The sequence below is a fragment of the Anas platyrhynchos genome, chromosome Z (genome assembly GCF_047663525.1).
Source record: "Anas platyrhynchos isolate ZD024472 breed Pekin duck chromosome Z, IASCAAS_PekinDuck_T2T, whole genome shotgun sequence".
In the NCBI taxonomy this organism is placed as follows: Eukaryota; Metazoa; Chordata; class Aves; order Anseriformes; family Anatidae; genus Anas; species Anas platyrhynchos.
Window position 1 is genome coordinate 51,172,970 of NC_092621.1, and position 22,919 is coordinate 51,195,888.

At 38.2% G+C, this 22,919-nt stretch overlaps 1 protein-coding gene across 4 annotated transcripts in view; it reads right to left on the bottom strand.

Annotated features, from left to right (window-relative positions):
* MEGF10 (multiple EGF like domains 10) overlaps positions 1-22,919 on the bottom strand; it is a 104,859-nt gene that overhangs the window by 18,801 nt on the left and 63,139 nt on the right. For all 4 annotated transcript variants that reach the window (XM_072031127.1, XM_038170736.2, XM_038170738.2 and 1 more), the window contains 5 exons: positions 19,688-19,862; positions 18,694-18,814; positions 15,603-15,766; positions 12,401-12,503; positions 2,201-2,347 (listed from right to left, as the gene is read on the bottom strand). In XM_072031127.1, coding sequence (XP_071887228.1) covers positions 2,201-2,347; positions 12,401-12,503; positions 15,603-15,766; positions 18,694-18,814; positions 19,688-19,862 — 710 coding nt within the window. The remainder of the gene's footprint in view (positions 1-2,200; positions 2,348-12,400; positions 12,504-15,602; positions 15,767-18,693; positions 18,815-19,687; positions 19,863-22,919) is intronic.

Sequence of the window (22,919 nt, forward strand, 5' to 3'; positions counted from 1 at the left end):
AGAAAGAGCAAATTGCCATTGATCCCTGCACTTTATACACAGTTATGAACTGCTCTTCAGTGCAATTGTTTATAACTTCTAATTAGCTCTGCTTTCTAAATATGCGAGGGTTGCAATGGTCATCGCTACTTGTACAGATCAATGCTTTATACCTGTGGAAGATTTGCTCATCTTCCTATGGAGCTTTCTGTACTATAGTCAGTAACTACTTATCTGACATTATGTAACTTCTCAGGCCATATTTTACTTGTGTTATGTTTGATATGCATATATATTTCATATATTATGCATACTTGCCTATACATTATATGCCCTCTACAATATGAATGTCCTCTAAAGTATATTGGAATAAAAGTACCTTAAAAAACAGGGTTAGCTTTATCTGTAGATGAATACAGTCACCTTAAACCTTAACTTCTTCTGTTTCCTAACCTGGCAAACAAATTGCCAGCTCTTCACTCAGAAAAATGTACAAATGTTTTCAAGTCATCCATTCATCTAGATACTGTAACTCATTACCTTGTGCAGACAACTACACACCACCTAACTTCTACAGAAGAGGTGAAAAATACAAAGTGCTCCACTTAATACTTATGCCGAAGGTACTCATTTCTTTGGGGGTGGGGAAGGAGGAGAGAGGAGTTGGAGTTTTGCATAAAATCTCTTTCTTTGTTGCTCTAATTCGTTTTATCATTTTTTCCTTGTAAATTAGAATACTATGTGATACAATCACAAGAAATACATGTTGCACAGCAGCAATCAGCACTGACAAAAATGCTGTTGGAATCTTTCGATATTTCAATTTCATTCAAGATTGTCTTTTGGTTATACGCGTAATACAAATTAGGTGGCCACATCTCTCTAAGAAACTAACTTTTCCAAGTGAAACCGTGCCAAAAGATCTTCCTGTTTGCTGAAAAGGCACTTTCTGATTGGGATCCAAATTATTCCTATGACCTTTGTCTTTCGGCCTCCAGACCATGCACCAGAGAGGGGCTCTGAGATGCACTGGCATGGAAGTCACTTGTCCTGATTTTAGGCATAGTTCCAAAACACAAGGGACATTTGTACATGTAGTGTTACATTTACTCTACCTTTGGATTATCTGATTAACTGCAAGTCCTTTAGAGATTAGATAGCGAGGATAATTACTGCACTTACTTAGAAATGCTTAAGGAATACTAATGCTCCACTGATGTGGGATTTAGAAGTACCAGAGGCAATCACATTCTTCAGCTTGAAATCTTGCCCATTCCTGGACTGTTTGTCTTCCTCTGCCTTTTCGTCACTCTACCTTTTGGTAATCATTTCATGTCTCCTTCTTCCTTTTCTGCCACTTCTAGAGGACCAAGTACCATAGCCAGGGCTTTACTTCCCCTGCTTCTTGACCCTGTTCCTGGGAGAGCTATGAAAACACTGTTACCTTACATTTGCAGAGGACTCACATTTCTCTGCCCTGAGCACCTTTCCCTCAGAGCTTCAACAATGTAAACTGAAGAAAGCTTCATTGCTGGGAAATGGTGATACATTTTCTTGGTTAGGTAGATATCTGTACATTATCTTATTTTTCCCTCCTTATTTCTGGTATGAATTGCCTCAGTTCATCTGTATCTTTCTTCTTGCAACGCTTAAAGTTTACAAGGACAAGTTTTTTAAATGCAAGAATACACACCTATGCTATCCTGTACTTACTGTGAGGCCTGATCCTATTAGGCATTATCTGATGCTTCATAATAAATGTTAAAAAAAAAAAAAAAAAGCAGTAGTTAAACTAATGATTCCTACCAGATTCAGTGGGACAGTGGGAAGCTAAGGATTTTAGTTTCTGAAAATCATGGATGTTTTATTTACCTGTCAAGATGTGTACTGAGAAATTCACATTTGTCAATAACATTTGGAAATGTTGGCCTTAGAACAGAGTTCCCTACTCTATTTGTTTCTCAAAAAGTCATGTGTGTAACATTGTCACTGCACACAATGTGAATAAAAGTAAAGTTATACAACAAAGAGAAGAGCACTACTAGTTGGAAACATTTACTGAGTTCAGGTAACACATTTCTGTGCACTCATACATTTTGAAAATTAAAATGTCTGATCAAGGACTGTACTTGACAGCACAATTAACAACATACATGTATCTTATGTATTCCAGTTACAGGATGAAGAAGCAGAAGTTTTAAAGCAATTATTTTGTCCTTACTTCTTTGACAAGTAGTGCCTCGGTATCCTGGTGCACACTCACAGATTCCATCATCTGGAGAACAAGATGCCCCGTTTTTGCAGTAACAGGACAGCGAGCAATTTGGACCCCACTGTCCCTCAGCACACACACTGTCACAGTGTATGCCTGCAACCACAAAGAAAAAACAAATGGTCAGCTCATAAATAGAAAGCACTGTTATGCATAGCTGTTTTAAACCTTTGCTTCCCGGAGGACTATTTTTTTAAAACACTACTACAAAAAACTGCTTATGAAAACTTCACCAAAATCAGGAGAATAGAACGAGAAGAAAGTAAACCTGTATCTCTGCTCCTGCCTTCCCCAGACCCCCAAACAATGAGTTTCTTTTATATTGCAGTTTGATGAGATGTACTTAAGGGCTGATCCTGAGCTCCGTAACAGGAAAGCACTTCCGCAGCCAATTCACATGGAACATAAGAGCTCCATGGGATGCTAACTCTAGGCTTCCTTCCCACAAACACTTTAAGACTTACTACAAAGATGAATGCAAATTTCTCGGTATTACGAAGAGCTCCATCATTTTCCAGGACCGTTACACGTATATATTAAAAAAAAAAAAGAGTCTTTTATTCCTCTCACCACTGGTATCAATAAAGAGAAATGAAAGTAGAAAGTAATTCAAATGTAGCGAAACAATGTTTTTTGCTACCTCCATAATGACTGCTTTAAAACAGCAAACGCTTATTTTCAAATTTTCTGTTAGGAAATACTTGATGAAAAGGTATTGCAGGAACTTTTCCCCCTGAATGTAAAAATTCTTAAAGTCTGAGATAATTTTGTCTAATAATGGGGTGCAGGACACAGAATGATTTCTAATTAGTAGTGAGCTGATTACTGCTAAGCCTCATACCAAATGGAAAAATGTAGTGCACACAAAGAGTTTCAAAACACACCATGTGAGCATTCCAAAATGCTTAGCTGCAACAGTGTTAAGGATGCTGGTCAGTCAGTGTTTTGTCTAACCATTTCTAGCATAAAATTGATTAGAAGATCACCACAACCTGAACCCCTATACATGAGCCATAGCACAAACCACTAACTATCATCACCTAATTGCCTTTTTTTCCATTGCAGCACAGAAATGTGAAATATAACATTCCTGTTTCTTTTTCACACTATCTGCTTTTACAAAGTACGCTGCATGTTAAATGCCAGCAGGCTCCACTGTGGAACTCAGACCGCATTGTGTCTACAGTACTTTGCATTAACAATTAAGTATTATTGTAGCGCCTCTACTGAATGAAGCCCTTCGCTAAGGGAAAAGTGGACTGAATCCAACCACAAGTATGTCTTGCTTTGTAAGTATTTCCAGCAAAATATGCCACAGGTCCAGTGGCTGCCAGGATCCTAAAAAAAGCAAAACAGTTTCACATGTGACAAGAAAAAATCTTTAACTTTGAAGAGCAAACCCCAGTGTTTGTAGCAACACTGAAAAATAATTACAGTGTTTATTCCTAGGCCAGGCACAGAGGTAATTCCCCAACCCCCACAGCATGTGCCGTGTAAAGCTGCCTACATCCAAAGACCAAGTCTCTAATTAAAGGAAAGGTGAAACTCCAGACACTCAAATTGTTTGTTTCTTTGCAAGAAAATCAACAGATTGAATAATCAAATATGTGGTTCAATAGACTGCACCAACTAATGCTGGCAGTAGAGAAAACACTTGATTTTTAGAAGCCAGATAATAACCATCAGCAGACAGTGTATGGGCCACCTAAAAGCACAGTTTGTAGAAGATCATTTAGTTAATACTGACCTGAAAAGAATTTATTGCCAAGAACACAGCCAAACAAACAAAAAATGAAAGGTTTCTTCTACCATTACTTTTTTGATTCTATGATTTTTTTTTTTTTTTCATTTTTGCCTGGACGGGCAATGTCATTCTCCTAGCTGCATCCACATTTGAGAGGCAGAGAGCATAAACTGCCCTCTCAGCAGTCTGGGACAACTTTTTTCCTAAAGTGCACTTGTGCACGAACCCAGATAGAAGAGAGCGGTTTGATTCAGAGAGATGATGATGCACATGAGCAGGATGAGATCACTGCATATTTTAGAAACAAGACCACTTATTTCAGACACTTCAGACTTCTCTGCTTGAGGTTCCCAAATCTGAAAACTTGGGTTTATGTCCGTGAAAGCACAAGCTGACACATGCAGGGGCTTTCAGTGCTGAGTCTGACACTCTGTTCGCTTGAGTGTTATCTGTCATATCATACAGAGCTTCACTCAGTGAACCCTGCCAGAGAAAAGACATTTTTCACAGAGTCTTAATGGGTTTCAGTGGTGTTCAATATACAATGGTCACTGTTAACAAGTCAGTGGTTGCCAAGAGTTACCACAGTGCATTATCTGAGATTATGTAGACCAGTGACATACAATAACACCAGGCTCAATTATATCGTCTTGATCAGTGCACAGAGGATGCTTTATGACAGTGCAGTGTCAAAGGGTGATACTGGGCATACTGGGATGGAAAAGACAAGAGACCCCATGCTATACAGATCCACAGAACTTAAAAGAGCCAACAAGCACCATTAAAAATGAAAAAGGAGCAAGTTCCTCTAGCACACATCAGGGAAAATTATGCATCAGGGAAAATGAAATTTAGCTTTTGTTCCCCACTTTCACCACCTTTGAGGAGGCAGTCAGAATGACATTCCTCTACTTTGAAAAGCAACAGTGCATCCTAGGTATCACTGAATAACAGTTGTGACAACATAATGTACTGAAAGAGTGCTGCGTATGGCATCTGTTTCACTATAAAAGGAATTTTATTAAATTCACTACTGATCATAAACAAAATCAATTACACTCCTGTGCCTGATAGTGCCAAGAATGAATGTAGCAGGGCAGAAACATAAATTGATTCAGGGGTTTACTGCATCTCTGTTTAGAATATTGTTGTAAGTCTCACTCACTCACTGGTATTTAGATGAGCCCAAAAGCCATTTAAAACTGGGAAACTGAGTTTAAAATTTTCACAGAATTAATTACATACATTTTTGAGAAATAATGTGTTGGAAATATTAAAAGAGTTCAGAAAAAGAAAAGAAGAATTTTCCTGAGCCTGATGCTTTATATTTCCATAAAAAGAGCTATGCTTTAAGAGAAAATATAGACATCAGAGAGGAGAAAATAACATTTTACTAGAAGTTGGAAGCAGGATTAGACTTACCTTTCACAATGGTATCAGCAAGCTTATGACTGATACAGTTTTAAGTGAATATTAACTTCTTATACAACAAAATTGGTTTTGATAAGTTTTCATGTTGATTTTGATAGTGATAAGGATATCTGTGAGGAAATGTTTTTGCCAGAGCAATGGACAAAGAGCTCTTTGATGGCCTTCACAAGTTGCTAGGCAATAGCTGAATGGTCATGATAAACTTCAGCTAAGCTGCTCTGAAGAAATGCTCATGCATTTTATGCCCAGTGCTTTATGCCAGGGGCCCCACATCTAAATCAGCATTCCCCCAGCATTTGTGATTGCATGAATGAAGAAAATAATTATTTAAGGATAGGAATGTTTCTGCCCTTGTTAGCAGAGTGTTTAAATACTCCCTATACTATATTCTGAATATGTTGAGACTCAGTGATCTGTCCAAGTCAGTTTAACATAGAGTTAATGGGTTTTAGCACTTGAACTGGAAAAATATAACAATTATTTCTTATCTTCCAAGTTAAAGTTATTATTGGACTAAGCATTACTTCCCAGTTTGTTTCCTTTAGTCTGATAAAAGTTATCCAAACATTAAAAAGTAAGGTTATTTTTATTTAATTATTTTTAATTATTTGAGAAAAACTATTAAGCACTAGATCACTGCCATTAAAGGAGTCTGAGACTTCTGATGGGGGAAAACAGAGAATTCCTTCCTTACTTCTTTGTCAAATGGGTGAGAGCCAAAAGGAAGTAACAACACAGGAAAGTGGTGGAACATTTCACAGACGCTGTAGAAGTATCCTCATTGTCCTGAGGGGAAAAGAAGGCCTTGCTCCATAGCTGAAGATAGCCGGAAGAGTAAATATAATTGTCTCTTTAAGGGTCTAGGGAAAGGATCAAAGATTTTTCTCCGAATGTTCTTACTGAGGCTTCTTCACTGGTGGCAGTAGAATAGTTTGCACCCAGGAGTTTTGATAGGAAGCCAGATACAAATGCTTCTTTACAAAACCAGTGCTGTATCAGCTTGAAAGCAAACATCAGTATCTGTAATTTTTAGTGGAAGAATCACTTTTGAGATAAGCTTGGTGTCTTTCTGAGGGCTGTATTGTTGCTGCATACTGTTGTCTGACCCAGTGATGCTCTTCTTATCGTCTACTACAGGAAAATAATAGGAAAAAAGACACTTCTCCTTTTCTTGCCTTCTTCACAGGTATAAAATAAGTGTACTTAATTTACTGATTTAACATTTTTCTTTTAAAATAGTACTATTTCTTTCACATGAAGACCTATTGCAAAGTATAGGCAACAGAGATGCAGACACAATAAAGTCCAGAGGTAGAGTATATGCCTAATACTGAATACTAAAGTTTGGAAAGCAAACAGTTTATCATGACACTGCTTCACTTTGTGGTGCACTGATGTTCACAGCTATAGGAACTCATGCTTCACAAGCAGAGGCAAAATCAGCTGACATGGAGGAAAACCTATGTCTTGGAAGAGGCTGCCAGCTTGGGTGCATGAAGGCACAAACACTATGCACACTCTCAGCAGCATCTCATTTCTCAGTCTGAATGTGAGAAAGGCCTATGACAGTACGCTTTGGTGTCTTTTTCTTCCATGTAGTGGAAAAAAAAATAATTGTGTAAGCACTAAAAGCTAAGGAGCATAGGAAAGGTCTAGTTGGTGCTTCCCTGGGGACCTGGTTATTTGCATCAGTGGGATGGGTGTCAGATGACGATCCTCTCTGTTATAATCCAGTAACAAATGTGCCTCTTGAAATAATGTCAGAAGCACATGGAAAGACACAGCACTTCCTCACAGCAACAACACATCTGGTGATGGACAATCTGACTAGCATCAGCAGGTGTCCGAGACAGCAGAAAGTCACCAATATCCTATAAACACTATGCATGCTGGTAAAATGTAGGCTGATATTTCTGCATCTGTCTTTTCCATAAACCAATGCTATTGTTTTGGTTCAGATAGCAGACTACTGGTGTTTCACAATCCCTGGCACCACACAACCTTTAAATTGATTTTAAAAATAACAAGTGTGGTTATTAGTATGACACGACATTTCTTTACAAACAGAAATGTCCAACAGAACTGTAACCAAGAAAACACAGAAGGAATTAATGTGTTACCACTGACACTCATGTTGCAGTGTAATACACAAACTGTCTAGAAGAAAACCTTTGCCTCTTTTACAATGCTTCTGTGAAAAATCTCAATTTGCAGAAATATGAATTCTCTACTATTTCAGGGAATTTGAATATCTGTGTTTTGACAGCTTCTTGCAGGACAGCAAATAATGGGATGAAACTAACATGTACTGTGGTGCTTGATGGATTATGGTTATTGAGATAGGTGGTAGAGGTTAACTTCTTTCACACAAGTTAACTTAAGGTTTTGGTAAAAACTACCAGGAGACTTTATTATCTACTGGAGGTTACATTTTCTGTGTCTTTCCTCTAATTCATGGCTCTGTATATTAATGCTTCTTCCTCTTTTTCATTGTCTGACTATTGCACTCCTTCTAAATGAAGAGAAGTTATTTATAAGTTCTAGTGAAAATGTCAAGGGATGAGAGTGTTTGGGGCAGACATCATGTTCAGTGTGGGCGGATGTTTCTCATTTGTACCATCATGTCATGTGGCTCCTGGAACGTGATGGAATGGTGAGATTGCCAGGAAAAAAACATCACCCTTAACTCTTGTTTTTCTCAGCAGAATTAAGTTGCTCCATAGCGAGCACTCAGTAAATTCAGAGAGTAGGATCTCTAACAGGAGTCCTATAAATGAAGTGACTTGTTTAGTATGAAAAATCTGAGTAGGTAAAAGAAACTAAATTAAAATCAGAAGGTCAATAAAAAAATTTTAATTATTTCTAGAGTTTTATAACAGCTATTGACACTGCAGTAGTCAGAAACAACTTACCATTTCATTCATAACTGGAACTTCCAGATAATACATCAAGCATTTTCAAAAATAAAGAAAAGCTTCTTTAAGAAACTATGCCACATAGGACCTCATTGCTGACATAATGCTCAGCTGCAGCTCTGTCTTGAGACCAAAGGGCAGGGTAGCATGTCAGCTAGGCTGCTCCGTGGTACATGACAACAGCACTTGTGCTTGCTTCAGAAGCAGGGAGCTCCCACACTATCGGAGGGAGTACGCACCCTACTGGGTCAGTGACTGCCACCAGGGCAGTGTATTTCCTCTTCCCCAGCACTGTGGCACAACTGTGTCATCCAGCAAGGGAAAAATCTTCCAACCCTGATTTATTTCTGCAAAGTTACATAAACTCTTCCCTCTGATGAAATTCCCTGGAGAACAGAGCAGTAGAAATCTGCCCTGTTCAGAAGGCTGAGAAAAATGTTGCATTTAAAGTAGCTTCTCAGAAGCTTTATGTGATTCTGTTGGTATCAAAACATTTGTATTGTCTTGGATTCATCAATTTATTCTTGTTTAAAAACAAACAAAACAAACAAACAAACAAAAAAACCCTTCATTTGGGTTAGATAAGAATTAGACTGATCCAAAATCATTTTCTCCCTTCCTTTGGGGGGATGAGGAGCATGGATGGGGAGTAAATAACACTAACAAATAGAAACTATTAAGTCTGACAGTTACTTTAACAAATCTAATAGAAAAAAATCTAACCTATTCTAATATAATTTGTTGCAGTTCAGTACTTTCGTGTATGTGTGTCTGTGTGTGTGTTTGCGTGTGTGTGTGTAAAAAAATAAATTCTCCATCTGTTTCTTCATGTATTATGCATCCACACATGTATTCAAAAACTTTTCTTAATCCTGTGGACTAATGCTATCCTTGCAAAGTAACATTACAGTACAGCTATTTGAGAACCTGTTTCTAAGATCTTCTTTCCTTTTTTTAATTATTCTAAATATAAGTGTCTACACAAAGAACAGATTCCTCATGGGTACTGCTCTGACATGTGAAGTGTGGGAGTAGGATTTTTCCAGGCACTCAGTATAAAGCAAACTATCCCATTTATGTCATGCTGTGTGTCTAGACATCACCAACATGTTGAAACTAGTCTGATACACACGCTGTTGAGATGACATCATCCAGGGGCAGATACTCAATTATATCTATAATCAAGCAAGAAGTCTTTTCCTAGTGAAATCTTATTGCTTTATAAATATGAAATTGAAACAAGCTTTTACTAAAGGCAAAAATATTTTATCCTTTCCAATACCTGAGTTCAAGCACAGGCAAGATTTCTGCTGTGCCTGAAGTTCTTGTCACATACTACATTAGCTATCCTGCACTGGTTGGAAATTTTTTGGATCTGTTATAAAAGTTGCCAGATTTTTATTGTGGCCTTTCAAACCTACTTCTTTTAATCTGGCTTTATTCATTTACATACTTTTGGTGTCTGATGATTTCTCTCAGTATTAGAAAACTTGTAACACTTACTTCAGACAGTACCTCTAAAGCTTGTGAACGTATATCTATCTACACCAAGTTGCTCAAGATCACCAACTGACCATGTAATTTTTAATGTGGGATACGTCTATTAACTTTTTTTAAAAAATCATACTTTAAACAGTTCAAAAAAATTTGAGGAAGTATGTCCAAAACACACACATGCAATTCGGAGACTACCTGACAATGAGAGCATCAAAGGCTGTTAAAATCACAACATGGTTGCCTAAAAGACAAAGCAGCACCTTTAGAAATATTAATCAATGGAATAATAGTTCATATGTTTTTTATCTTTTTGTTTGTTTGTTTGTTTTGTTTACAATTCACTCAAACCACTTCTATTGTTTTTGCATTACTGTAGTATTCATTTCCCAGAGGTATAAGTTCCTGACTGCAAGTCACAGTGTAGCTTGTGGGAAAAGAATAAATTCAATCAAATCCTACAACAGTTAGCTGAGTGCTGGCTCTGGAAGCCTCTCTCTTTCACACTGAAAGGAGCAACAAGAGAGAGGTACAAGGAGAAAAGCCTCTTCAAAGGACTTGGCAGAATCTTACAAACAAATTGCACAAATAAGGAATGGGTAAGTACTAATCAACCTGAACTGCAGACACAGAGCACTAAGTAGCTTGAACACAATCTTTGTGATCCATCTACAGAGCTAAAAAATAAACATGTGAAACTCAAAGTGGGGAGGGGAAGAGGAAGAGGGGAGAAGGAGATCAGTAGTGATTGTTTCTGAGGACATTATAAGCTCAAAGAAATTTTTTTGAGCAGAATAATTTGCTAAACTTGTACATTAGGTAACTTGTTGCAGGTTACTTGCTCATCTCCATCTAGTATGTCTGGAAGTGTCAGAGAAAGAACAATACCGTATTATATTCACAGAATCTGCGTAGGACCACCCCAAAATCAGACCAGATGTCTAAGTGTGTTGTCCAAGCACTCTTTGAACTCCGTCAGCCTCAGTGCCGTGACCACATCCCTTGGGAGCCTGTCCCAGTGCCCGAGCACCATCTGGGTGCAGACCCTTTCCCTAACCCCCAGCCTGACCCTCCCCTGTCCCAGCTCCATGCCGTCCCCTCGGGTCCTGTCGCTGTCCCCAGATAGCAGAGCTCAGCGCCTGCCCCTCCGCTCCCCTCCCCTGGTGAGGGAGCTGCAGGGCGCCATGAGGCCTCCCCTCGGCCTGCTCTGCTCTGGTCTGAGCAAACCAAGGCACCTCTGCTGCTCATACATCTTGCCCTCCAAACCCTTCACCGTCTTTGCAGCCCTCCTTTGGACACTCTCTAATAGTTTTATGTCTTTTTTGGACTGTACGACCCCAAACTGCACACGGCACTTGAGGTAAGGACACACCAGCCCAGAGCAAAAAGGGACAATCCTTTCCCTCAACTAGCTATCAGTGCTGTGCTTGAGGCACTCCAGAGCACAGCTGGCCTTGCTGGCTATCACAGCACACTGATGACTTATATTCAACTTGCAGTCAAACAAAATCACTTTCTGTGAGGCTGTTTTCCAGCCTCTTGTCCCCGACCTGTATGTATAGTCAGGGTTGCCCCTTCCCAGGTGCAGAATCTGTCAGTCACTCTTGTTAAACTTCTTATTGTCGGTGATTGCCCTGCTCTCTAATTTGCCTAGATCTCTATTATACCTGAAAGCATAAAAAAAAATAATCCTTTCTTAAAGCTGCAGAAACAAAACAGCGTGTTTTTCTTCCTGACTTCTCATCCTTAAATGGTATGAGTCTCTCCTTGACATCAGACCCTTGCAACAGTACAGTATCACAGTGGGACACAAAGTCCTGAGCACTCAAACAGACAAACTTACAGTTTCAATTAGTCGTTACTGATGATGGAACAGCTTTTCTATCACCTAGAGCAGAGATCTACGTGAGAACTAAATCTTCTAAAGTGACTAATTATTTCATGATGTTTCACACTTCTGCATAGTTTCATCATGTTTTCAGAGATCCTGCTTTACACAAACAGGGTGACAACAGTGTGAAACATGAATCTGATAAATTACTAAATACATATATTTCCTAAAGCCACACAGACAATATTGGAGAAACCTAGTGGAAAAAAAAAAAAAAAAGTGCAACTGTTTGCATGATAAAATATATATATACAGAGATTTATTTATTTTTTCAAAAGTTTGAGAAACCCATATGGCAACACAGCTTCTGCATGACTTATGATCTTTATGGCTGCCTGATCAAAGTTCCTCAGTTTCTGGATATGATGCTTCCCTAACAAAACTGCCAGCAGAATCTTGATTATCTACAGTTGTTCCCCAATTTCATGAGAAGTCATATTGTGGAGGTGCCCAAGCTGTAAGATTTTGCCTTCTGTTTCCAGTTTTCTGTGGAACCCACACCCAGTGAAGTTTCCATGCCCATGCCTGTGAATCACAGGAAGGGACACAACAGCCACAGAACTGGCCCCTTCTTCTTCCAAGCCCACATATTCCTCCTCTACCCACAAAAAGCCAAGATTGAATACCATCATACTGGAAACTTTCATCATACTTTGCAACAGTCTCTTTTGTACCTGACCATCCTGGTAGACAGCGACAGTAACCCGTGGTAGGATGACAACCATCTGCATGGCTGCAATCACAGCGTTCAGCACAATCCATGCCATATGTGCCGTCCTGTGGACAGGAAAAAAAAAAAAATAAAAAAAATGGAGAGATGACGAGAACTGAGAGTTAGAGGAGAACAAGTTCTGGTCAGTCCTGCCCTAGAAGGAAACCTCAGATCTCTGCTAAGTCTGTAATCAGCTTACTTAATATAAAACTCTTCTGGCTTTTGGAAAAGTTTAATGTTGTGCATTTTCACTTTTTCATCCATAAGGAGAAGATAAAGAATTAATTAAATTCTCTTGACAAATCACAGACTGAGGGGTCTGGAAACTGTGATTCAGAAAATAGTAGCCTATGGTATCAGTGGTAGCAATGAAAGCTCTATTGTACTATCCTTCTAACTTCCCTTACAGTGGAGTCCCTACTCTGGGACCCAGGGGTCCTAAACAGGCAAGTATTTCAGTTTCCTTTCTGTCTCAGACCCTGACATCTCCTTATTTGCCAAAAAAAAGGAAGCCATGTAAAGCCATAATTTCTAAAACAGAGAAGCAAAATGTTATATTAAAATACATGTTCAGAGTGAAGTTTATTGCATAAACAATGCAAACTATACTACTTTCTTTCAATTAACAGTCTTTTCTTCTGCACTACAGTATATACTATGTTATAAAGAGAAGTTATCTGCCTATGACATGGAACAAAAAATAAAATTACATTTTGGATGTGGAGCATTTTTGAACCCACAAAGAAGGTTATCAAGAGATTAATGTTACAAGCTGAATATCCTTCTCAGTGTGTTCAGCTGTGCCAAAAGAACATTGCCAATTTTCAGGGCACTATATGTGAATATTTGAATATGCCTTTCTCCTTCTTCAGTAGAAGGTTGCACACACTTCTAGGCAATAATTCCATACAAAATTACTCTAAGAACGAAATCTCTGCAAAAAACAATGAAGAATGATCCAAGGAAAAACACAATGTAATTTCACATAATACTTCTCAGGCAATCCACACCAAGGGAGAAAAAAAAAAAAATAAGGAGAAAAAAAGGAAAAAAGAAACATGCCACGTTTAACCAATCATTTACATTCAAGACTAAAAATTGGTCACAGTCACATTAAAAACTGGAATTAAACCTGTATCAAAATTCATCTGCTGTTCTTTGATGTTTGTGTCTACATTTCTGTAAAGTTACACAGGATTTAGCTATTCAAACCCCAGTCTTTCAAGTCTCAAGTAGATAAAAAATCAAATATTTATTGAGAATAAGTAGTGTTTTGCCCATCTCAATAATCAATTTTTATAGAGAGAAAAATAAAAGATGAAGAAAGGCAATTCCTACACATTTAATCAGATTTGGAGAGAAAGAAAGAAAACTCTCAAATATATTTTTGAAAAGAGGTAATTCTAGTCTACTATGTATGTTTTCCAAACTTCAGTCAAACGTTGATTAACAATCTGAGCAACAATATTGATTTTCTAAACTTAATGAAACAAATTGAAATACATCAATTTAAATAAACCATCTGCATATGTTGCTCAGACAAGAAAAACATTCAGATGACATTGGACCCATGAGAACTATATTTCTCTTTATTCTCCCACTCTGGAATTTTGAGGTAGAATATGCACTACAGTGTGTAAATGTTTATGGACATTATTTGATGCAGAGAGAAATAAATCAGGGAAAAAGAGACAGACTAAGACACTGAGTGTGGAAATGCTGAGTTATTTGAGACAGAAATTCTTTTTGGCATTATTTTGCTATATTTGGAACAGTGGAACAAATGGCATAAAAATACTTTTTGTTTTAATAAGTTACTTTTGGAAGTTATTGATCTTGGGTAATCTTCAAAATTGGACACTAAGCAATAAACAGAACAGCTTTAGAAACAAAAAAAATAGTTTTCTGATGGAGATGCATTTGTTGGAAATACTGCATAAACACACACTGTAGACATTCTAATCAGCTTTCCAGAATATTTCAGAATTTGTTTGCCACTTAACTTACTATATCAGAATCAGCATATGCTATACCACAACAGTTCAATAGATCAAATTTTTATTCAAAACAAAGGTGTGCCTTCCAGTCATATGCTGTAGTTCGGGTACTTTTATCATATTACTGCTAAGCAGAGCTAATCCAAAATGACAGAAGCTTGAATATGACATAGGTGGAGAATTTATATGGTTCATGTATATTCAAAGGACAGGAAAAGAAGAGCAGAGGTAAAATAAAAAATCTCCCAGATTTTTTGTTTAAAATCTCCCAGAAAATTGAACCTTGCCATTGGAAAAGATAGAATCTGGAAAGCCACATTTATCTGCAGAAAATTTCCTTTTTCCTTTTTTTTTTTTTTGTTTGTTTGTTTGTTTATTCTATGAAATGTACTTACAACAAATGATTAGTAAAACAATATGCTTTTGCATTTTCCAATTTTTTGTATTTACAAATTAAATATTTTTATGGCTTCCCTCGGCTACAGATTGCAATGTGGAACAAAACTGATTAGAAACTTGTCTTCATCTACACAGTGATTTCTAATTGTGCCGTTCTCGAAGTCTGGGAGATGACGGAAGTTTGAGTCCTGATACAAAGGTAAAGATCTGTCATGGAATTGGGTGAAAAGGGTGCTTGCTCATGTCTGGTTGAGAAGGTAGGAAAGTTTATCACAGATATAAGATAATTTAATTAAAATTATGTTGTTAGATGTGGAATATATTTTTTGCTACGTTTTTCTCTCATCATTCTTCTTAGAAATAGTTTAACAGAAGCGGTTTGGATGGCATGCGATGCTGAAAAAGAATAAAAAATTTGGTACTGAGTGTTTCCACACATTCTGTGTGAACTTGTGAAAAGTCTCAGGTTAAACATTCCAGTATGAAAGTAGAGGAAATGTTCATCTCTGCATCTTCATTGTACGTATTCATTTTTTGGGTGGCTATCTATTCTGTTTGCTTTAGTGTGCTGCACAGTAGGATTCTTCCAGAAGATTTTTTTGGTGTGTGTTTCTAATCTTGAACCCAGTAAAATATGGGCTAACAGGTACAGAGATCCTTAGGATTTATACACATTAAGACAGGAGAATCACAGGAGTGTCCCCTTGCCCAGTATTCCACAGTGCAATACTGAGCACTTGGTATATTTAATAATATTTATTAAACTACCTGGCAAGGAAGTTCACACTTTTCTCCTCTCCAGCCTGGGGCACAGGTACAGGTTCCATCCAGAGCATTGCAAGCCCCTCCATTAAGACACTGGCAAGTCAAGTTACAGCCAAGTCCCCAGGTACCACTGGGACAATTGATTGAGCAGTCTACACCATGCCAACCTGCCAAGAATAAGAATTAAAGTGACAAATGAATCAGGTTTCCCTCCATTCCTCACTAAGGACATGTTTCCCTCCGTGTCCCACTTGGAATCTCTGAGATGCACAGCACCAGTAACATTAACTACAGGACGGTATTAGCTGTTTCAGCTGATTTGTCCGGATTTGAGTAAAGGAGTTGAAGGGCACCTTGTAACATCTGTGCACAGCACATACTTTGCAGATGGGTGCCAACATATGAGAGCTATTGATGGGAGATCTGAAAGGAAAACACAGACACCTTGAAATTTTGCTAAGAAGCACCAAACTATGTTGAAAGTTTTAAAGGACGGCCTGAAAAAAAACAGGATTTTTTTCCTTACACTTAAGCTGCTGCTTTCATAATTCTTCCACCATCATTCAATAGACAGTTCTGCAGCACAGTTTTAACAGAAATCTTAGACTCTTCCCAACCTCCTGCCTCCCTTCCCTGCTACCAACTCCCGCCCCAAAAACAAACAAACAAACAAACAAACAAGCAAACAAACAAAAAACACACCATAGAGAAAGCATAACAGCAAAGTAAAGTGTAGGTTGGATTTCTTCAAGGATACATAGAAGACATTTTAGATGATTTCTATACTTCTCTCCAAATACAAAATAGATTGCAATGGAAAGTGTTTCTAAAATGCAGCATTCACCGCTGATTATGCCTGATAGCAATGCTTCACAGACTGTGCTCTGGATAGAAAGAAATGTAAATAGGTTTTCAAAAATGTGATCATCTATTGGATATGACAGAAACCGAGTGAGCCAGTCATATGTTATCATCAGCAATGACACAGGCCAAGTTGCTAATTTTGTACCTTGTTTACAGTAAGTGAAGGGAAAAATAATTCTGTGCTGAGCCTAATCAATAGACTATGCAAAACACATGTATTGAAATAAAGCTGCCTCATGGCCTAGATTAACTTCAGAGTTTAGGGGTCATTTCAGGAAAATGTTATACTGTAGTAGATAGAAAATTGAGATATTTTCTCTAAGTGTCTTTCAAGCTTTTTAAAGTTTCCTTCCACACTTCCTAAAAGAGCTTCCCATATCATAAGCACTATTAAAAATGGCAATACCATGAGATATAACATCAGGTTTGGAATCTTCTAAGGCAGAGAGGTTATATTTTCCAGCCACGTGCTGACCCATCCACATTAACCTGTTTTTCTCAGAGCTAGAGCTGCCTCATTCCTAACATAATGTCTGAACAGCAATGTGACTATTAGTTCAAAAAGCAGAGGCAGGATTTTCTTAAAGATGGAGTGAAGCAGGGAAGATATTCAGTTATATGCAACATTGAAAACTGGAAGGTATTCTGACTTCACTGAAATCAATGGGATTTTCATCACTGGCTCAGTGGTGTCACACCAACCTCCAGAATGCTGGGCACCTGAGATATTCCATATGTGGGAAATACCTCTAATTATTAGCGACAACATGGAAAGATACATTATGTTATTGCTTTTGACTTGATCCAACATCTTTTACATGATGAGTGTTGGGTTTCAGTTTAATAAATCCATTTCACCATTTGCTGTGCTTTTCCAGTGCGGTATGACTAAAATGCACAAGAAGATAGGATGATATATGGCTCAAGTAGTTTCTCTCCTCACAATGCAGCTACTCTGCAGACATGCAACAGAGTCAAATCTGCTCCACCGTCTCTGGACAGAAAACAGAAGAACAGAAGCTGGAAACTCTGCACATTCACTGCAGGGCTGATTTAATTGTAACAATCCCTAGTAAAATTTGGGGTTGGAACTAGATGATCTTTAAGGTCACTTCCAACCTGAGCCATTCCACGAAAATTAGCAGCCATTTGTCCGTTTACTCTAACATTTCTTCTCCACTCTCAACTTTCTGGCATGGGATTTGCTTGGGAGCATTCAACAGCCTGCCCCCTCTCTTCTCAGCAGTTCAGCATCACAGCTAAGAGATGCTTGCCTATAAATCCTTCCTCACAACAGAAACAAAACAAAACAAAACAAAAAAACAACAGGCTATCAGTGTGTATTTCAAGAGGGGATCTCTAATCGGAGTTTAGAATAATATTTTTGGTAAACAGGAACTCGATGTAGATCTCTGGATCTTAGTATGTGAAAAGATCTCTGCAAAATGCACCTGAGGTTGTCAGGTATCCTTGTTCCTGCCAAAAGCATATGCTGCTGGGAGATGCAGAGGCAGGCAGGCACACATAATTTCTGTAGGAGGTACACTGATCATCAAAGTTACTGTTGGGAGGAGATATGTTCAGCAGAGGGGCTGAAAGGCCTGAGCCCACCCACAGTAATGCTGGTAGATGCAGAAAGTTTTGGAAGCAGGGAGCAGAAGCTAGCACTGTTGATGGTGTCCTGAAGCTAAAGCATGTAAGTGGGTTAGACAAAGATTTGTCAGAGAACTGCTGAGAAAAAACAGTATTCAAGAAGAAAAACTTGCCGGAAGGTATCCATGTCAGTGCTAAAATGACAGGAAAGAAGACTGTGCCTCCATGGTACTGAGATGGGTGAGGATAGCAGATAGAGATGGTATTCATCCAGATGGAGCAGAAATGGGGCTAAGTGTTTTGGTTAGGTAGGCTTACAACACAGAAATTGCATACCAGTACTCATTCTAGAAGCTCATAGCCCTGCCATGAGAGACAAGACACAGCCCATCTCTGAGTAAGTAAGTACTAGTAATTCACCCAGCCACATATCTTTCAGAATGAACACAAAGTACATATTCTTCTCCCTGAGCAAATGTCCTCCCATTTTTCACTTCCCAGTGCAGCAGAAGCATAAAGTACTGAATATATGGCCTTCTAGGCTGTCTTCTACTAATCAAATGTCCTGCTTCCTCTCTACTTCAGACACTCAACTTGATTTTATGATTACAGAAAGTTAATCTGAAGACATACTTACCTGCTTTGCAGGTACAAGAACCATCTACTGGTGAACAGATGGCTTCGTTTTTACAGTTGCACACAGAAGAACAGTTCACTCCATATGTCCCCGGTAGACAAGGAGTACCACAGTCAGCACCCTGAATTATACAATAAACAGAGTCTAAAAACTCTTCCAGGAAGATCAGGCAATACAATTGTATCTTTAACAAGTGACCTAGACATGGGATTGACTGGCTGTGATCACTGACTCAGGTGCTACAACAGTCAGAAAACATGCAACTCATGACCGTTCCAGGTTGTCACAAAGTCATTTTAAATTTAGTAAAAGGGAGTCCTTCAAGCTGGGCTCTTCATGGCTTCTAGGTCTACATAAAGCCACTCATTTTCTGTTAGTTGCTGTGAGAGCTCATCACACATGGTGAACAGCACATGGTGAGACCAATGCACAGTATTTTCAGTAATAAGGATGCCTTTTGCAAAACCAAAACACACTAAGGTAGTAGTTTAATGGAAAATAATATGGCTTGTAAAATATTTTTAAGAATTATTTTGGTTGAACTATTATTCCTAGAAGAACAGTCATACTGTAAAATGTTTTCTGTGTTAGACTAGAAGCATCCAATGCACAAACAGCAAATGTGTAAAAGCTACAGAATCCTAAACTGTAAAAACAAACGTATTTATCTAGAGTTTCTCTGAATGGATCATGAGTTGGTGCGGTAGGATGACTGAAAATTATACTTCCTTTTTTTACACCTCAGGAGCACCTCCTCATTAGTAGCGATGTCTTATAAAGCAATGAACTTTTCTTTGTTAAAATGGTTTCATTTCAGAACTGAGAGCTAATCATAAGGCCTTTCCAGGGCCTTATCCTGTAACACAGCCAGTGGTACCCAAATACTCTTCTCTCTCCTTTCTTGTTGTAGAGACACTCTGGCATCTTGAACAATTTCACACTTAACTAAAGGCAGAGGAGTTGAAAATGGACTGTGAAAGTGAAATGTATTTACCTTAAATCCAGGGGCACAGGTGCATTTTCCAGTCACACTGTCACAGTCAGCACCATTTTGGCAGCTGCAAATCTGCTGACAAGACTCACCATAGAACCCCGGGGAACATGTCTCATTGCAGTAGAGTCCAGACCAGCCAGGCTTGCAGGAGCATTCCCCAGACATAGGGTGACAGCTGCCAGGAGGGGATGAAAGGATAAATAATTCAGAGCTAAACATGACACCAATATTTTTTTTCCAGAGAACAAAATGCTGTTATAGATAGGTTGCATAAAGGATCTTGCATTCTATGCATAGAGATGGTTTTCCTCTGCAAACCATAGAACAGAGAGGATATATAAATGCATGCTAACTAAGATAAGAAGAAGCAGCATTGTACAATAGGCAGACATTTGGGTAGAACATAGAAAGAAGAAAAGATAGATTATTTTTCCGTGGCTTGCTGAAAACGAACGTGTCTTAAAAAATAGGTTTTACTATAAAATGCGTAACAATAGTTACACATATTAACGTGATGAAAGCATTAAATTACACAAAATGTATCACTAGGTTTCCATTGTAGGTAAAATGGGATCCTTTTCATAACTCCACCCATATTCATCCGTGTTTTGTCTGAGAAATGTGATGCTTTACAAAAATAATATCACAGCATCTAATGCTAAAATAATAAGACAACATCTGATCTAAGCAAGCACGCTCTTTTTTGTTAAACCTTTGGTTGAAAAGAGGACAGCTAGCAACTTCAGATATACCATCAGACCTGTGACCTTCTGGAGAGTATCTCCCCTGTGTTGGCCATACCTGGTAGGAGACCAGCTGTCCCTACCTGGAACAGCAGTTCCATTGAAGGGCCAGTCAGACAGCTGTTGCCTCATGACAAATGGACATCATCAGCTGTGGTAAGATGTATGTGCTGGAAAAGTGGACACAATGGGGTGCTCTGTGGCACTCTGGCAGACAAAGCACTTGCTTAATTCTCACCAAAGGAAAGTCTTAATATCCAAATCCAATATATTTACAATGGGAAGACTGTTTAAAGATACTTGTCTCCACTGATTGAAGTAAAGTTCCTTTAAGTGTGCTGGAAAAAATGTGCCTTCGTCCAGACACATTAAATGATCCATGACAAGAGCCTGATTCTGCAAGACTTGCTGACATGTTGTGTGGGGGTGTGTATTTTTCTAACCATCTGAAAGCTTGAAAAAACACCTACAACACTTTTAGGTGATATAACAAAAGTAATAATAATGTTATTTGAAAAAGTTGCATCACAACAAGGAAAAGCAGTATCAGTTGCAACTGCTCTTGGTCTCAAGGTATATTATTTCAAGCCAGGAATTTTCTGTTGACAAACGCAGCCACCTGATAATGTAGTGATGATCACAGAAAGCACGAATCATAAAAGGTATGGGATGATATTATGCCTACATAATTAATATGGCTGCGTATTAATGCCTACACTATAAAACTCCGATAATTTGGGGATTGTAAAGACATTAAAATCTATTTTTTAAAGTATTAAGCTGGTTTACATGAAGTGAGAGGAAAAGTCTTTTCAACTAAATGATACATGCAGTATTGGTTTAAAACTCATGGCATTCACAGTCAACAGTACTGGTTATTTATTCAGTTGTAAGTATACTTACTATGGAATAAACTGAAACAGAACTATTATCATAGAAAATAAATGTGAGATTATGAAAACACATGATACAGCAGTAGAATCAGACTTGTACCCTAGTCATAACTCCTTCTTGTAGGCACCTAAGTGACATTTTGGATCCAATTCCCCTGTTTCTTACCAGCAGAGGAATATGGAAAGACTGTGCAATCCTGAACAAATAGTCATTAGAATATGAATTAGGATCTATTTAAATTGTAAAATTAGCGGTACTGTCATTTTAAGACATAAACCCCAGCATTATTTGTTGTTGGCTTTTTTCCCTTCAGTAGAAGAGGAGACTACATGCATGAGCAAGCATTGGGTATGAAGCAGACAGAGGCATTGATATTCTGTGCCCCCCAGTGAGTGTTACTAAGGCATACTTGCACATATATTGATTGACACCAAAATTAGTATTCCATAATTTGTAATTAGATGTAGGAAGCTGCAGCACTTCTGAAGCTTTTTGATGGCTTCTCATGCAGTTAGCTTAATTGGCAATAAGATTTATATGTTAAGATAGGGAAATAAAGATACATTGAGAGATGCTGCCAGTACATTTGCTTTTATTCCTGGTCTTTTGTTCACACTTTCTGGAAATACAACCTTATTTTGTACACAGACAAAAAATATTTGTGGATAATTGATAATATACATTAGGAAGACTTAGATGAAGTTGATCATTTTCTAATGATTTATATAGATTCTAAACTGCTACAATAACCTGATACACTTAAATTCTGTATCAATTTGTGCAGTACAAAATTTCCATGAAAAGTTCTACATGTTTAGATGTAGAGCTTAGGGATATGGTTTAGTGGAGACTGTTAGTGTTAGGTCAGAGGTTGGACTTGATGATCTTGAGGTCTCTTCCAACCTAGAAATTCTGTGATTCTGTGTGATTCTATGTACATACAAGCCCATCAGAAAAATGCAAAATCACAAGATGCCTGAATCCTGATTTTAAAAACACCCTCTGACTATCTGGGTTAAGCATGTATCACATCATAAAATTTCCCTCGACTGTATGTTTCTCAGAAAAGGCATAAGACAACAGAAATGCCACTAGGGCTCATGTCAAGAATAAACCCTAATTCCAGCCTGAACTGTAGGAAATTACTGGTAATCCAGAATGACCCCAGATGATACTACCTACAGTAGTGTCTAACGAGTAGTGGGAGATTACCAGAAAGAGCTTAAAAGAAGAGATCAAATTTAGTTTGGAGATCAAGCTGAAAGGAGTACTCATTCAGTAACACAGGTGTAATGTAAATCTTTGTAAAGCTTCTAGACAAATATGCAACTACAGTCTGATCTCTTTAAATTTTTCAAGCAATCATTGGGTGTTACTTAAGCAAAGCCATGATGAAACCCAGCCTAGCCGTGTTTTAGCCTAGAACGCTTCTGTAAAAAATGAAGTAGTCATGTTGACAGAAGCAGATCAGGAAGTCTTCTGTGCTCATTCCAGAAAACTAGATTATCATAAAGACAACTTTTAATAAGCCCCACATGCAGTGGGTGTGGGTGGCAGGCACACATTGGTCTGCTCATACCATCTCACAGCACTGC